The 18,109-nt window shown below is 46.4% G+C and overlaps 1 protein-coding gene across 1 annotated transcript; it reads left to right on the plus strand.

The window, feature by feature from the left end:
* Positions 1 to 8,714: 8,714 nt before the first annotated feature.
* LOC308222688 (uncharacterized protein C10orf143 homolog) lies at positions 8,715 to 17,191 on the plus strand. The gene is made up of 4 exons (XM_080621024.1): positions 8,715 to 8,846; positions 14,575 to 14,715; positions 14,832 to 14,897; positions 16,503 to 17,191. Exons 1-4 carry the CDS (start codon positions 8,760 to 8,762, stop codon positions 16,530 to 16,532), a joined length of 324 nt encoding a protein of 107 aa, XP_080477150.1. The 5' UTR covers positions 8,715 to 8,759; the 3' UTR covers positions 16,533 to 17,191.
* The last annotated feature ends 918 nt before the right edge of the window (positions 17,192 to 18,109 follow it).

Here is an 18,109-nt window from a genome sequence, read left to right on the forward strand (position 1 = left end):
GGCCGCGCCGCAGGAAGGAGGGGACGCCACACGTCACGTGGGGCGCGACTGCGCCTGCGCCACTCCGCAGCGCTTCCCGCCCATGCGTAGAGCCTCCGCGCAGGCGCTGTGAGCAGTGGGCGTTGTGGGTCATGGCTGTTGCTCATTCTTACCTGGGGCCTTGGGTTTCATCGTGGAATCATGGACTGGTTTGTGTTGGAAGGGATCTTAAAGCCCATCCAGCTCTCTGGACTTGCTCCAGCAGCTCCACGTCGTTCTTGTGTTGTTCCAGAGCTGGCTCTATGTGGCCATAATCTCTGGGTATCACCTGCAGAAAGCAAATCCTCAGATAGCTTTACCATTTCTGAACAAGGGAAATAATGCTGTAGTTTGTGTCTCTGAGGTGTATTTTTAAGTAAAATAAAGCATCTTAGTGCTAAGCATAGAGAAAGCTTGATACTCATAAAAGGGCTATGTTCATGATATGATTACCACAAATCCACTCTAATTCTGATGAGAGTAACCACAAAAAGTTTTGATGTCATACAAAAAACACACATCTGGAGTAATTTCTTCAGTTTTCTAGAATCTACTGATTCAACACGTCAGGTTTGCATTCACCACTCAAAAATTATTATTAGTTCACACTTTCTGCTACCAAAATCACTCATCTTCTGTTTCTGATGAAGAAAAGACGTCAAGATGACAATCCGGGGTAATTTACAGAATAAAGACACACAGAAGTTGGTAAGACTTTATGTATTAGCACATAAAGCTAGAAAATAGGCTCAAGTGGACATAGGGGGACTCAAGGGCTTTCATCCGCATTCAGCTCTCGAGTGGGCTGGGTGTACAGAATGGGAATCATAGAATCCGAGGTTGAAAGGGCCTCAGGGATCATCTGCTCCAGCCTTTCTAGGCAAAGCATGACCCAGAGTGGATGTCCCAGCACCCGATCCAGCCAGAGCTTAGTGGTGTTCAGTGCTGGGAGAAACCCCTTCCCTGGGGGGATTATTCCAGTGGCTGATTGTTCTCACTGGGATTTTCCTCTTGCGTCCAGTGGGGATCTCCTCAGGAGCAACTTGTGCCCATCACCCCTTGTCTGTTCCATGAGACTCCTTGTCAAAAGGGAGTCTCCATCTTCTTAGTAGCCACCCTTTCAATACTGGAATATGGTGATAAGGGAAGGCAGGCAGGGCATGCTTTTCCTGCCATGGAATCTTTTGCTTCCAAGCAGCATCAAGACAGGAATTTTTCCAACATGCTTGATGCCAGAATGCTCAGACTATAATGAAACAGCCACTTACACTGTCCTCTTACAAAGAAACAAAGGTACCATGAGGCAGCTTGGCTGCTGTTCTTACCAGTCATATCAGGTTGTTCAGGACTGATGTATTACTGTTTCCCTTCTTATTTGCCAAGATATCTGTTGAATAACGAATCGGATATAATGCCAGCCTGAAATGAGATTTTTCACTCCTCAAGCTCTGTGCCCAAGCTGTCACTGGAACCAGGATTACCACTGGTGATGGGAATCGCACTGTGAGGAAGTGGAAGAGGATAAGAAGAGTGAATATTTTATTTAGCTTTGTCTAATAATACTGATTCCTTTTGAAGCGGAAAGAGAACAGAAAAATGTAATCCAAAATAGTGTCTTATCTCTGTGCTGTTAAAAACCAGTCATAAAGCACCCTGAAGAATGTTTACTGTCCTTAATAAATTTAATGTAAGATGTTGGCACATGAATCATCGACAATGTTACCTGATATCCCAAAAAGCAAAATAGAAATTAATCCAAAATAAAATATTCCTATCTCCACTGAGGTCCTCTATTTCTCAATAATTCTAAGGAAACAAAAGCACGTGAATACTCTTTTAAGACAAATGGAAAGCAAGATGTACAACTAGGTGCTTGCTACAAACAAAGCCTCATTGACATGAAGTGCATTGAACAAACAGCCACTGGAGGGTATGGTCTGAAGTTGGTGTGTGACACCACAGCAACAGGCCAGCTGAAAACAGCTCCAGCGTTAAGATTGTTCCCAGAACATCCTAAATCTTCACGGGTCAATAATACTGTTGGGTTTTGATTCCTTTTGAAGAGCAGCAGGTGGAGGATGCGTCTGCAAATGTTGATCTTCTTCACCATTCATCTGTTCAACACTTACTAATTGACTGCATTACCTGAGAGAAAAAAATAGTTCAGGAACAGACTTTTGGACTACATTACAAGTATTCTAAGAAAATTCTAAAAGAAGTATGTGAATTGTGACACAAGTTGGCCACAGTTTGCTCATCTTAACAGTTACAGGCTCATCTTAACGGGTATCGTGGTAAAAGCAGTGGTAAGAAGTATGAGCACCTCAGCTCTGCTTCCTGGTTGCTGCATCTCTCAGGTGATTTGGGATGAGTGGAGGGGAGAAAGTGCCGTTCTATGTATTTTCTCTGACATTTTAACTTGAGAGAAAACCAGTGGCACCATCAGAAAGAATGGAAGATCTTTAGGGAAGGTGTATTTGGGATTTTATACCATATTGTGCTCAGTTTCAGAGCTTTTAAAAGTTACTGTTCCAGTCACAAAACAAGGATAAGACAGTTATTTTCACTCCATAAAATATTTGTTCCAAAGAAAATAATGTTGCTTAAATTCTGTTTTTTTGTTAAATAAGTCCCACAATTGCCCAATTTTATTTTAGATTTCAGATCATTAAAAAAACCCATCTTAAATAATCTAGAACATTGAGCAAATAGCATGTAACCTCCTCCTGCTGCTCCTTCGTGCCTAATGGGAAGCATTAGACTGTGCAGAGTGACACAGGACATAGCACTGAGGGAGTAATAAGACTAAAATATGTAATTCCACAGACAAATCTATTTTCTAATGGTAAATTCTTTTGCCTTCCAGGTTCCCTAGTACCACACACAATGTTCATCCTGTTTGATCTCCACAGTTCTGCTCTATTGAAGATGTTCATGGAGAAGACTGAGGGTTTTGCAGTAGTAAAATGCTCTGTTCCAGCCACATTCACTCTTGGTTTATTATTTCTTGCCCATATTGTTCGTGCTGTTGCCTGACCCGTTTTCAACCACTGGAGCTACTTTTTCACTGTGAAGGAATTCAGCACTAGATACCTTATTCCATATGCTATTCTGGTGATGCCAGCTTGGGATGGAGGGTTAAAGCGTGCTGTGCTCTGGTGACCAAAGCTCAATGACACCATCACACATTGGGAATGACTTGCCCTGCATCAGCTCTAGGACAACTGTAACTTCTGGAGATAAATGTGTGTCTCTGTAGCCTATGTCAACCACAGCTATGTCACATAATTTAAAACCCCATTCTTTAATAAGGTTCACAAGACCTTTTCAAGGTTCATTTGGAAGGAAAAAACAAGGATTGCTGTTAAAAATGTATAGGCCTATTGAGACGCAGGGGAACTAAATCTCTCGAACGTTAGGCAATATTTCTGGCCATCCCATATGGAGTATTTGGCAGCACGGTCCCAGGGAAACCCGGGGCTCAATGACTCCAGATTGAACAACAGGCAGCAGGCCAAATTAATCTGGCAAGGCTCCCATAGTGCCCAGTTGATCTACTGCTCACCTCGAGTTGCAAAGAACTCAACAGCGGAGGCGATACCCGAAATGGATGAGAGCAAAGCTGAAGGCAGAGCACAAGGCAGCAGCATGGGTGGCCACTTGTGAGCACCACAAGGGGTTTCCAGCCCTGACAGAGTGAGTTGGTTCACAAAAGAACTGTGTCATGGCCTTACATTTGCTCATTACCATGTTGCACTGAGGTGCATGCTCCTCGCAGACACAGGTTTTACTCTGTTGTATTCAAGCTGGGAATTCCCTGTAAAATATTGATGTGTTTTAACATCATTGTCATCCACCAGTCCCTGAACTCACAGCTTTATGTGTGGCAGAAGAGTTAGTAGGACTCAATACTATTTTCCTGAGCCTTAGACAGAGAGAAAAAGAGAGAGACTATGTCATTCCAGTTTGAAGAAATTAAAGTAGCTGGAAGTTGCTAAGTGATCAGGATATATATACATAGAAATATATTTACTTGATACAGAAATATTTATTACAGCATAAAATAAGCCCCAATATTTTTGGAATACCCTAATATCTTTGGAATATCTCCTGTATGAAGATAGGCTGAGAAAGTTGGGGCTGTTCAGCCTGGAGAAGAGAAAGCTGCGTGGAGACCTCATAGCAGCCTTCCAGTATCTGAAGGGGGGGCTATAAGGATGCTGGGGAGGGACTCTTCATCAGGGACTGTAGTGACAGGACAAGGGGTAACGGGTTCAAACTGAAACAGGGGAAGTTTAGATTGGATCTAAGGAAGAAATTCTTTACTGAGAGGGTGGTGAGGCACTGGAATGGGTTGCCCAAGGAAGCTGTGAAGGCTCCATCCCTGGCGGTGCTCAAGGCCAGGTTGGACAGAGCCTTGGGTACCATGGTTTAGTGTGAGGTGTCCCTGCCCATGGCAGGGGGGTTGAAACTGGATGATCTTAAGGTCCTTTCCAACCCTGACTATTCTGTGATTCTATGAATACACCTAAGTAACACCTTTTCTTGTTTTATCTGATTACAGCATTTCTTTATTCTGGCACACTGTCAGCTACACTTTGGGGAATTGAGTCCATCCTTTGCTACAAAAAACTTTTATTAGGTATTAATTTGATGTCTCATTTCTACAAAGTGATGAAGAATTGCAGGGGTTTGATGGTTCTTGCAAAACCAACTTGAATCTGAATCAGAGATATTTACCAGACTGCCAATGAAGATTGATTCCTCTGTTTCAAGGAATTGGCTGCATTCAGAGCCAAATTAGAATTTATATTAAAAAAGATTTCTTTGATTCATAAAATTATTTTTGAGGATATTTTTCCCTAGGGGCCTTGGCTATTACCACTGATGGCATAATTGACATGGAAGTTCTCTCCCTCCTTAACAAATCATGGTAAATCAAGGCAGAATTGTTTGCCATGTAGCAAGAGGCATCCAAAGGTGACAACCTCCTTTCACTGAAGCCAAGATGAGATTCCATACATGTGTCCTATTCACACCATCCTTGTTGGTTCATAGGATTAGTTAATGTCCTCTTTTCTTCTAGAGGCTTTGGAAAGCCCTAAACACAGAATCCCAGCCTGGTTTGTGTTGGAAGGGACCTCAAATCTCATCCAGCTCCAACCCCTGCCACGGGCAGGGACACCTTCCACTAGAGCAGCTTGCTCCAAGCCCCTGTGTCCAACTTGGCCTTGAACACTGCCAGGGATGGGGCATCCACAGCTTCTCTGGGCACCCTGGGCCAGCGCCTCAGCACCCTCACAGGGAAGAGCTTCTTCATAATAAGAATGTGTCATAAGTTTATAAAGAGTGAAAGTGGCAGATTCAGAAGATGAGAACAAAAATCTCACAGTAATGAGAGAGCAGAAGCCAATAAGAGGGCACTGACATGGGTAAGAACACACAGGAGAGCTCTGGAAACACCTTGTGCAATAAGCAAAACTGTGGTCCAACATTATATTGTGGATGTGCATCCTTTTGGATGCAAGACATGAGGTGAAACAAAAACCACTTTGACCTGGAAGAGTGTATAGGTTTGGGAGGTGAAGAGATGGTGTGGTATGAACATGGCCAAACAAAGAGCAAATATTCCACAAGAAGACAGGAATTCACTTTAAGACATGTCAGGCCTTAGTGGAATAGCAGTGGGAAAAGGCTATGAGAGGTCACCAGTTTTCTTGATTAAATGTCAGTAAGAGTTGTATACACAGAATAAAACAAAATGAGGGGGAGTTTAACGGGAAATCAAATACAGCAAACATGGAAATACTGACAATTTCCTCTAGGAAAACGGTCAAATTAAGGTCCCAGTTGAAGACCTGAAGGTATCAGTCAGCTTTGGACCAAGGAGATCAAAAAGAACTAACACTTCTGTGACCACATTGTTCCCAGAGTCTTTCTCCAGCAGCACTCTGCTGAGGTGTGTGAGGAAACAGGTTGGAAGGTGTGACAGGTTTGTGACCAATAAATCTATTTACTGAGGGTAAACATGATCCTCTCAAGGGGTCCCTTCCAATCCAAATCCTCTTCTGAAGAAGAGAGGGCTCAGGGGGGACCTGATCGCTCCCTGTAACTGCCTGACAGGCGGATGGAGCCAGGAGGGGCTGGGCTCTGCTCCCAAGGAACAAGGGATGGGACAAGAGGAACCGGCCTCAAGCTGCACCAGGGCAGGTTTAGATGGAGCTGAGGAGCAATTCCTTGCCCAAAGGGTGCTCAGGCATTGGAACAGGCTGCCCAGGGCAGGGCTGCAGTCACCGTCCCTGCAAGTGTTTGCACGCCATGGAGACGAGGCCTCAGTGCCGTGGGTTAGTGGTAAAGGTTGGACTGGATGATCTTGAAGGTCTTTTCCAACCTGGCTGATTCTGTGAAATGATTCCATGAAATTATCCTCCAATTACATTACATGGTACTCCACAAAATGATGGAGTTAACAGCAGAGAAAGCACAAAGAAACGTTTAGCAAATTAGCTTAATGGAATAAAGGGAAATAACTGAGCAAATGGAGAAAAAAAGGAAAAGGCTTGTGAGTTTCTCAGGAGACAAGAACAGCAAATCCAAGAATGGAATTTTGGGGTGGCAAAAACTAATTTCTCTGCAAAAAAAAAGGTCAAACTACTCCAGATAAAAGTCATTAAAGTCCTAAGAGGCAAAGGACTATGAATTTAGCAAGTGCAACTGTAGTGGATACCTGTGGAAGGCAACAAGCTACCGCTGACAACCAGAGTCAATCTCCATGCTTTTGCTAGAGGGCTTTTTGGTCAGGTCTCACCTGCAAAAGCCAAAGTGCATCCCTAACTGAAAACTTCAAGTTCTTAGTTCACAAGATGTCTTGGAAGAGGTTTGTCAATTGTACATCCTCTGCCTTTGCTACTGAACTCTTTAAATCTGGTGACTGTTCTGTGGTTTTCCTTCAGGCCTTCACAGCAGAAGGAATTAATCACATCCCCAAGTCATAGAATTATAGAATCATAGAACAGTCAGGGTTGGAAAGGACCTTGAGATCATCCAGTTCCAAGCCCCCTGCCGTGGGCAGGGACACCTCACACTAAACCATGGCACCCAAGGCTCTGTCCAACCTGGCCTTGAACCCTGCCAGGGATGGAGCATTCACAGCCTCCCTGGGCAACCCATTCCAGTGCCTCACCCTTTTGATCTGCATGACCGTTCTTTGCAATTCTGACGTGATCTCTCATACTCTTCCTCCTCCTCTTTGCAAAGTGAAGCTTTTCCTCATTCCAAGGAGATCCATGGCTGGAGGGAAGTGATGGTCTGTTCGCACAGGTACCACTTACCTCCGTGGTTCACACGGATGAGACTTCTGACACTTGCAAAGCTGGCACCTGCAGAAGAGGGTCCCCTGCCATCTGCTGACACATTGAGATGGATGGGTCACAAAACCCATGCTTTTTATAGTGTATCCTGTTGTTCTAAGCATGTGAATATGAAGGGTAAGGCAGCCCACAGTGTTCGCTGTACTGGCAAGGCATGTAACTGGGCTCTGGGGGTGGAACTGGAAGGTGGCTTTGAAATAATGAAATAAATCTGATTTGATGTGAATGGATTTGGGTTTTGTTCAGCCTCTGGAATGACTTACGCTTCGTGTGTTCTGCAAACTGGATTACCCAGATTTGGGGTTGGTTTTCTATCAGGCATGTCAAATGCTAAATTAAAAGAAGAATCTGTGGATGATTTTATTGTGATACGGCCTCAGGCTCAAAGGCTGTGACAGAGCGTATACAGTAAGTACAACTGGATCCCTAGTGAAGAATAAGCTCCAGACAGAATGAATGCTAGGGATAGCTTGATAATAGTGTTCTCTCTTGCAAAACAGCTTGATTTAGCAGAGCAAAAAAGACAAGCAGTGTATTACACCGTCATGAAGGAGGATATCATCCTGTGCTGGCCTCAAGACCCAGCAGCAGTATAGGAAAGGACTCTGATTTTATCTCTGGGTCCTCAAACACAAGAGGAACGAGGAGCAAGTCCAGAGGAGGCCATGGAGATGCTGCGAGGGCTGGAGCAGCTCTGCTCTGGAGCCAGGCTGAGAGAGCTGGGCTGGGTCAGCCTGGAGAAGAGAAGGCTCCTGAAGGGGAGACCTGAGAGCAGCTCCAGTGCCTAAAGGGGCTGCAGGAAACCTGGAGAGGGGCTTGGGACAAGGGCCTGTAGGGACAGGCCAAGGGGAATGGCTTGAACCTGCCAGAGGGGAGACTGAGATGAGCTCTTAGGCAGAAGCTCTTCCCTGTGAGGGTGCTGAGGCGCTGGCCCAGGGTGCCCAGAGAAGCTGTGGCTGCCCCATCCCTGGCAGTGCTCAAGGCCAGGTTGGGCACAGGGGCTTGGAGCATCCTGCTCTAGTGGTCTCATCTCAGTCTCCGCTCTCATCTTTCATTACCGATTTAAGGAACGCCCAGTTATAATAAACCGCGAATTGACAGAACTGGTCGTGCTGAACCACCATCACCAGCGCTCCTGGTGACCTCAGCTCGTCCCTCCCCTCCGCTGGGGCTCCCGTCCGAGTCTGACGGAGGAAGCCGGTGCCGGTTCCTCCCCGCCCAATGAAGGCGGAGGGACCACCGTACTGCCCCATGTCACCGGCTAGGGCTGGCCCAGGCCTGGCCTCGCTCCGCCCCGCTGGGGCGGCACTGCCCGGGGCGGTGGCGGGGCTGTGGGGCGGTGGATCCCGCTGTCCCGTCCCGCCCGCCGACATGGCAGCGCTGCCGCTGCCCGCCCGTGGGGGCCGGCGGATTGAGGCGCTGCGCGCACACGACCCGGACCCGGGAGAGCCGGAGCGAGTGAGTTCCGACCGAGTGGACACCGGGAGGGGGCGGCGGGAGGGGGCAGCGGGGCCTCCCTCCGGGCACCGGCGGTCGGAAGCGCCGGGCCGGGCCCGCGGGGCCCTACGCAAAGTCGGCGGCGGGAGCGGCCTGGCCGCGGCGAGTCCCGGCGCGCAACCCGCGCCGCCTGACCGGGCCCGGCGGGGCCGCGGTCAGCGCCTGCCTGGCGGGGAGGCCGCTGGCCCTGAGGCGGTTGTGTAGGCGGCCGCTGGCCGGGGGCAGCCCGGCGGCCTCTGCCCTCTGGCGGCGCCGCGGCGGCAGTGGCGGAGCGGGGCCGGGCCGGTGCTGGGGAGCGGAGCGGGAGACGGCAGTGACAGCGGCCCTTGTCCTCCACCCCCGCTGTAAACGCGTCCCCGGGGGGACTGGTGCCGCTGTGGGAGTTGGGGCTGTGTGAGCGCATCGGGCTGTGATCCGCGTGGAGACCGGGAATGTGCACGTGTGCTCTGGGAGTTTTGATAGGAATTTCACTGAACGATCGTTTATTATTACTACTATTACTATTGCTGATACTTTTTTTTTTTTTGATACTGATACTGCTATTACTTTTGCACGTGGGGGCATCATTAATGCTATTGCATAGAATCCCAGCCTGGTTTGTGTTGGAAGGGACCTTAAAGCTCCTCCAGTTCCAACCCCTGCCACGGGCAGGGACCCCTTCCACTGGAGCAGCTTGCTCCAAGCCCCTGTGTCCACCCTGGCCTTGAACACTGCCAGGGATGGGGCAGCCACAGCTTCTCTGGGCACCCTGGGCCAGCGCCTCAGCACCCTCACAGGGAAGAGCTTCTGCCTAAGAGCTCATCTCAGTCTCCCCTCGGGCAGGTTCAAGCCATTCCCCTTGGCCTGTCCCTACAGGCCCTTGTCCCAAGCCCCTCTCCAGGTTTCCTGCAGCCCCTTTAGGCACTGGAGCTGCTCTCAGGTCTCCCCTTCAGGAGCCTTCTCTTCTCCAGGCTGCCCCAGCCCAGCTCTCTCAGCCTGGCTCCAGAGCAGAGCTGCTCCAGCCCTCGCAGCATCTCCATGGCCTCCTCTGGCCTCGCTCCAGCAGCTCCACGTCCCTCTTGTGCTGCTGCCCCAGAGCTGGATCAGGGCTGCAGGGGGGGTCTCACAGAGCACAGCAGAGGGGCAGGATCCCCTCCCTGAGCTGCTGCTCACGCTCTGGGGATGCAGCCCAGCACACGGGGCAGTTCTGGTTTGCAGGCGCACACTCCCCTGCTGTCCTGGCTCCACGAGGTGCTTCCCAGCAGTGCTGTGTGGAGCATTCATACTTTGGGCCTCTGAAATAATTTTTCCATTTCAGCTGAGCTCATTTGTATTTCTCCGATGGGATTCATTCCAACAAGGTATTTCTCCTCCACCACCTTGTCAGCATCTTCCATCCTAGTAAGTGCCAAGCTGCTAGCTTTGGAAAGGTACCGAGTTCCCGGAAAACCTTATCCTGGTGTTCACACTGTCCCTTTCTGTTACTTGAGCATCCCTGTCTGTGTGTGACGTGAGCAAAAACTTGTGCAGTTTGGGGCTGACATCTGCCCAGAGAAATACCATTTGTAGAGGAGAGGAAGAGCGGTGAACTTGGACTGTGACTGATAAGGTAACATAGGAAAGAGGGAATTTCTCTTTTCCTGGTTTTTGAGGTTGGAGAGGCAAATAATAACTTTCTTCCGGTTCATGAACTGCAGTTTTACCCCTAAAAAAGGCAGTAACAAGCCAGTTGTGTGGAGACCAGATGAAATTCTTCTGGAACTTCTATGACAGAGACTCTGAATCACTGTCTCCACCTCTGTAGGTAGCAGAATACATATGTCAAGCTCTGTAAGGTAGTTTTAAAAGAGAAGATTAGAGTACATTTACTGTGTAGAGTAGCCTGGACAAGACGTTAGAGGTTGTTTTATCCTATAGGGCAGTTGTTATGGTCTGAATTACAACTGCATCATCACAGCTTAATGCGCTTACTTATGCTGCTGCAGTCCTGGCTCTATCGCAGACACAAGATGAAACATCTACACTTAACCCTTCTCACTGTCTCCACCTTGGAGTACCTCCTTGCTGTGGTGTGGGGATTTCTTAGCTAAATAACTGGCATCTGTGTCTGATGTTAGCTAACAGCATGAACCCGAGCACAGCACAGGCAAGGTGCTGTACTTTGTATCTCATACAGCTGTCACAGAGTAGTCCTGTACATTTTAAGTCTAATGCTAGAAGATCTGCTGCTCTTCTCCTTGGCCATCTGCCCTGTTTGGTTTGAAGGTGCTGGGACTGGGGCTTGCAGTCCTTACAAATGCTGTACCTAGGTTTTGCAGAGAAAGCTCTGCTGAAGGAAGCAAGCAGGGCCAGGCTGAGCCCTGGATTTGGGGAGACAACCACATCCTAATCCTCCTTTTATTTGATGCCATTGTCATGCAATGTCTGTGCTAGTAGCTGTTGTTACTGGGGAAGATTCCCTACGGGTTTTTCTGCTCTCCCTCAGCTCCTGCTGCACGCTGTAGATCTGTACATATGGTTTCCTTTTGTACCTTGATGTAGATATTTGCACATATTTCTGAATCTTGCCTTAGGATAGAGCTCATTGATGTCCTACTGCTTTTAAGGCGTTTGGATTTAGAGGCTGGTAAATAACAAATAGTAACTTTCAAGGCTAGAGCTATCTGTGTGGCATGTTCTGGTTTGGATTTGAATGGAAGCAAAGCTTCCCAGAACAGGGACCTGTGCAGACTTCGCATTCCTTCTGCTCCCCCAGACTCACATTCCATCTGCACCTCTTTCATAGGGAGCTGGACCCTACAACGGGGAGCATCCACACATGGCCATTGTTGGCCTTTCCGTAAAGGTACTCAGTAGAGCTAACCAAGTAAAGCTGTGCTGCACAAGACTTGGTTTATGCCTACAGGGCAGCTGCTTATGGAACACAAACCAGCAGCGAGCCTGGCTTCTAAGAATGTGCTAAACAAACCAGAAATTGCATGTGATGAACATATTAAATTTATAGATCTTTCGAATCTTACAGCTAAGTCAAAGAAAGCAAGTGATAGTCTTCCTTAAAAGTACTTCCCATTGCATTTAGGTTAGTTATTTCAATGCAGCTAGTTTTTGCAGCAGTTTAGTTTCCCCCTTTCTGAAAAGCAGCATCTGTGAGGCCTTTATCCTTTCGGTATCAGTGAAAATCAGTGGCATCAGCAAGCTGGTATAGTGGAAAGTGTCCCTGCTTGTAGCAGGGAGGGTTGGAATTGGGTGAGCTTTACGGTTCCTTCCAACCCAAATCATTCTATGATTCTGTGATTTATTCTATGAAAATGCATGTGGTTTTCCAGGACTTCCCAGCTGCAAAAGAAAGTTACAGAATATCCACTCTGCAGAAGACTCCTTTTCTACCTGTTCTAGTACAGTATGTAATTTGCTGTTACTTGTCTTAAACTGCATTTCCAAGCTGGATGTAGCACGACCATTCATGCATGGGAGAAGAAAAGGCTCCTTAAGGGGAGATCGTAAGAGCAGCTCCCAGTGCCTTAAAAGGGCTATAAGAAACCTGGAGAGGGGCTTTGGACAAGGGCCTGTAGGGACAGGCCAAGGGGAATGGCTTTAACCTGCCCGAGGGGAGACTGAGATGAGCTCTTAGGCAGAAGCTCTTCCCTGTGAGGGTGCTGAGGCGCTGGCACAGGGTGCCCAGAGAAGCTGTGGCTGCCCCATCCCTGGCAGTGTTCAATGTATTGACTGTCTCCTAAAAGAGAGGATTCAAGGGAGTGAAGTCTTCCCTGAAGCCAGCTTCCTGATAGAAACACCCACACACTGTCTCAGCATTGGCATGAGAAGTTTGGCACCATCTATTCTGTATGCTGAATTCCTGTCACCGATGCCAAGTATCTTAACCCCCCCCAAAAGACAATACCTTGAATTCATTTTTCATAAGCCAGATTTCTTCTAATGGATGGCAATAAGTCGCTCCTTTCCCTTTTCTCCTTCATCTCACACATCTTCCTAGTTATGCTGCTGTACTTCTTTGCTGTACCTTTTAATAAAGGACGAGTTCTTCAGCAAGAAAGGAATGTTTTCCCAGTGGAAGCTGCTCCGTCTTTAGAGGACCTTCTCAGACTTTCCGTTGTTGTATTATTCACTTTCTGACTACAATACATATTTCACTTTTTGATTTATTTCCCATCCAAACACTTGATAGCATTCTTGTTTCAACTCTTTTCCGCTGAGGTTCCTCTTGTATTGATCCACTTTAGTTTTGCATAAGATATTCAAATTTGAAATGTAGTTGCCATGCTTCAATAGTCTGTTAGTTCTGTGACAACGCATCTCGTGCCTGTGAAATCAGATGCTTGTGAAAGAGATGGAATATTGTTATTCCTTAAACAAAGTTTGTTCAGAAAGGCATCAGAAAAGTATTTCAAAGGCATGTGTTATCTCTGGAATTCAGAGTTGGACCCTGCAATGTCAGTGTTTAAATTTCCTCTTAATTTGCTGTTAGAATTTCAAGGAGCCCCTGGGATTTACATGGTTCCCCCCCTTGCATGGGATAGCAGTCACAGGCCAAGGATATCCTTCTTAGGGTTTCCAGTTGGCGTCTTCCTCAAACTTCGTAGACTCACAGACTGGTTTGGGTTGAAAGGGACCTTAAAGCTCCTCCAGCTCCAACCCCTGCCATGGGCACCTTCCACTGGAGCAGCTTGCTCCAAGCCCCTGTGTCCAACCTGGCCTTGAGCACTGCCAGGGATGGGGCAGCCACAGCTTCTCTGGGCACCCTGTGCCAGCGCCTCAGCACCCTCACAGGGAAGAGCTCCTGCCTAAGAGCTCATCTCAGTCTCCCCTCTGGCAGGTTAAAGCCATTCCCACTGCATCTTAACCTTATCAGTTCCCAACCTGGTTCTCACAGGGCAGTAAAGCAGCATGTGTTGGGACCTCTAAGCTGGTGTTGAGTTGCTGTGCACATGGGGAAGGACAGCTTAGGGAAGCCCTTCCTCCAGAGAAGGATGCTTTTGGTTCATGGGACATCCAGATGTCATTCAGTACTAGATAACAGCTCATCTTAGAGCTTCAAGAGCACGAAGGGATGCCCCATCCCTGGCAGTGTTCAAGGCCAGGTTGGGCACAGGGGCTTGGAGCAAGCTGCTCCAGTGGAAGGTGTCCCTGCCCGTGGCAGGGGTTGGAACTGGATGAGCTTTAAGGTCCCAATTAAACCAGTCTGGGATTCTGTGATAATTAATGGATTACATAGCAATGGAAAGCTGTAAAAATGTGACAGTCAGAGAATGATACAAAAATCATTACAGCATATGTCTTCATAACTGTCTTGACTTGGCTCCAGGGTTTTCCTTCTGTTTCCTTGATTTAATTAGTCATTTCACACAACTTCCTCTGCTCCTCTCCTTTGATAAACACATTCCCACATTATGCACTAATGCTACATGATGTTCTTTTCCCAGTGGCGTTTTATCTCCAGTTTCTAAATGTGAGGCACAGAGATGTTTAGTGAGACCTGCTCAGCCAGCACGAGATGTGTTAAATGCAAGATGTGGAGTTCTGGCCTAGTGTCTGGTGGTCTGTTACTAACTTAGGGTTCTACAAAGTAAATGCAAGAGCCTTATTGGTCATAAACAATAAATAACAGTAGTAATAATAATAATCCCAAAAAGCTGGGTTCAGTGGCCTGTTCCTTGCAAAGACGTGTCCATATTGCTTTTGACTCTTTCAGAAGCGAGCATGCAAGCGGCTAGAAACCATCCCCAATGAGGCTGAGACTCGTCTGCTTGGTTATGCCATGGAGCTGGATTCCAAACAGAAAATCTCCTCTGACTGTGGTCCTTGGGCTACAAAGGCAAAGCAGAATTCAATGGTATGTTTGCACCGTCCACAACATCTTATTTTTGTAGAACACGATTAAAATACATTTTATAATACAATTGCAAGTAATTGCCCTCTTCTTTTTATGCATGTGTCTTTGTTCATGAGGTTTTTGAAAACCATGGAAGCAGAGGTACTGCTCAGCCTTGCCCAAGATGTATTGCTGGGGAATCTGTAAGTATATTAACCTTCTTTCTGTGACATAAAAGATAGACTTGTTCGTAAGTATTAGAGCCATAAAACACAAAGTTAATAAACCCCACAATTACACTGCTCAGGAATGAAGCATGTAAATAAAAGAAGACAGATTGATTTAGCACTTCAGAGCTACACCAGCAGAGCACAGACTAATATGTTTCCAGCAGCAGTTGGAAAATATGGAGAGTATGAAGACATATTTCAGATTCATTCTAAAAAGCAGAGTTTAGGAAGTAACTGAAGCAAACACTAACATCCAACTTCCTCTCCCCCCTTTTTATATCTTACTTGAGTTGCTGGATCATAATAAAGCAGTCAGCAATCCCATTCCATCTCCTGTTTTTAACTCTAATTGGATACTTCCTTTCCAACAAATAGACACAGCCTAAAAATAATACCTGTAGACATACCAGAGCTATTTCTAAGTGAGGGAGCAAAAGAGCCAGTTGCAATCAGAGCTGGGCACAGCCTGGATTTCTGAGGAACAGCACATGGATTTGGGCAGCTGCACAGTGCTGGCTCCTGAGCTCCTGCACACAGGCTCCTCCTGGCATCCAGAGAAAGCTCTTCAAAACCTGTATTGGTTATTTGATTTCTCTAGGCCGTAGTTGCAGTTATAGAACTATAGAATAGTTTGGGTTGGAAAAAACCTTAAGCTCATCTAGTTCTAAACCCTTGCCATGGGCAGGGATGCCTCACACGAGACCTGGCCTTGAACAGTGCCAGGGATGGAGCATTTACCACCTCTTTGGGCACCTTGTGCCAGCACCTCACTACCCCACAGTAAAGAGCTTCTTATATCTAACCTGAACTGCCTCTGTTTTAGTTTGAACTCATCACCCCTTGGCACTGTGCACTCTGGTGTAGTGGTGCAGCAGCAGCACTAGAACCCCCCACTGACAGATGACTAAGCTTACCCAGCTCAGTCATCTGTTAGTGATGACTCTCTTTACTCTTTTTAGCCCTGGATAGGATACCAAAACACTGAAGAGATAATGGCTAGTAATAGTGAACAAGGGGACCTGTAAGAAAGCTGGAGAGGGGCTTTTGACAAGGGCCTGTAGGACAGGACAAGGGGGAATGTCTTTAACCTGCCAGAGGGGAGATTGAGATGAGCTCTTAGGCAGAAACTCTTCCCTGTGAGGGTGCTGAGGCGCTGGCACAGGGTGCCCAGAGGAGATGTGGCTGCCTAAATAATAAAACCCCAAAAAGAAAAGAACATTTTGGGATTAACCCCCAAACTGGCACATTAGGATATCAGTTTTGTTGTATTCCAGAACTACAGTGACAACATTATAGTTTGTAAAATTCTTCTGTATCAGTGACCACTTTATTGGGAAAAAATCTGAGTATAAATATCTTCATTCCAAGTAACACCATTCCTGTGGCTCCTTACACAGATTACACTAGACAGTCCCTTTATTATCCAGACTTTCCAATTGTCCACTGGTCTTTCAGGGACGAAAAGAGAACATTTGTGATGCTGTTAGTGGAAGTGTCAGTTCCTTTATACACTGAGGAGGAAGAGACTTCAGGTTTGGCTGAGATAACTCTTAGAGACATGAAACTTTGTCATTTCAGGGACACTTCAATCATATCCTGAGCTTCTAGAAGTGGCAAGACAGAAGATCAGCAGTGCTGCTTTTCAGTTGGAGTTCTGAAGGTAGACCTGGGAACCTGTGCAGCTGGATATCTGTACCCTCACTCAAAGCATGGACTTGTGTGGACTTGTGTGTGGCATTCAGCATACAGCGCTTCACCGGATGCGTCACTCTTTCAGTGCACAGTTATGGGTATCATCGTTTTTACACTTGAAACAATGCTTCTGCTTTTAAGGTAGTGACTATCTTTTTTAAATAAGAAAATGAGGTTGATTTAAAGTTTTAGATTAGTTGGGTTGATCTGGCCTTTGGAGGAGTTTTCTCCTGGGTCGGGAGTCATGATCCAAGATTTTCCTGTCTCTTATGAGCACTTTTTCTGATACTCTTGGAAAACAGTCCTTGCATTTACATGCATACAGGCATGTATACATTGCATAGCTCAGCTCTGTATGTGCAGGTAGAAATGTCTTCATCTTTAGATGGCTGTTCTGCTTTGCAGCTGTGAAAGCCAGTAAAAATCCTATTGAAACTTAAGTTTAGATCCAAATTACATACCCAGTTCATGTATCTTATACACTGCATTTGTAGTTTGTTTATAACAAGCAGAGTTTGTGAATGTGGCAGTTAAGTATCTAACAGGAAAAGGAATATTGCTTGGACTACCTTCTATAGGATGAGTAGTAGATGAGCTCTGTGAAGTCCTCACAAAGCTGTTAATATACAACTGACACTGGCCAACTCTGTCTTTCCAGTTACTGTGATATTAGAACAAATCTGTTCAGAAAGCCTTGAGCTTGTCATTCAACATCCTGTGTTGGCTTATAGATAATTTCACAGATAATTTCACCTATGTTTTGCCAGTGCATGGAACTATATAATTTTATATAGGATCAGACTTCTAGACTCAAAAGATAGGCAAGCTGTGCTGTTTTGAGTATGACACTTCAGTGCCTGCTCTAGTTTAGGCAGAAGGGTCATAGAATCATAGAGTCAGAGACTGGTTTGGGTTGGAAGGGAGCTGAAAGCTCATCCAGTTCAGAATGGGCTCCAAAAAAGGGTGTTGAAACAGACTGTCTCAGTGTGTTTTTCCTCCTTAGGAGGAAATTCCTCCTTAGGAGAGATTTCTGTGAAAACCCTTCTGTATCTTTTTATTCCTTCAGAACTGAGAAGTGTTTTAATTTTTGCATCCCAAACATTTCAGCATCCAGGATAATCTGCAAAAGCACTGGCCTGGGTCACATGAGAACACTGAGCTCAGTAGCTCAAGTGGCCAGTTTTTGGCAGGCCCAGGGAAGAGTCCAAGAAGCAGAGCAAGCATTGAAGGAAAGACTTGGTACAAATACAAAGCCAGTATTTTATATCAGGTTGTGTTGTGGGCATCCTTTCTTGCCTCATAGTCAAGCCTCAAACATCAGAGATCTCAGGAATGATGAAAACATCAGTATTTTCCAACAGTATTTTTGTTCTCTGCTATGATCTGTAGCTATAATGTATGTTCATTATCAAGAGAACATTAAACTTACCAATGCTTAGCAAATAGAGCAATACCACCTTCAACAGTTAAGCAGCAGTTCCTTTATGACTAGA

Source organism: Psittacula echo (genome assembly GCF_963264785.1).
Source record: "Psittacula echo genome assembly, chromosome: 6".
In the NCBI taxonomy this organism is placed as follows: domain Eukaryota; kingdom Metazoa; phylum Chordata; class Aves; order Psittaciformes; family Psittacidae; genus Psittacula; species Psittacula echo.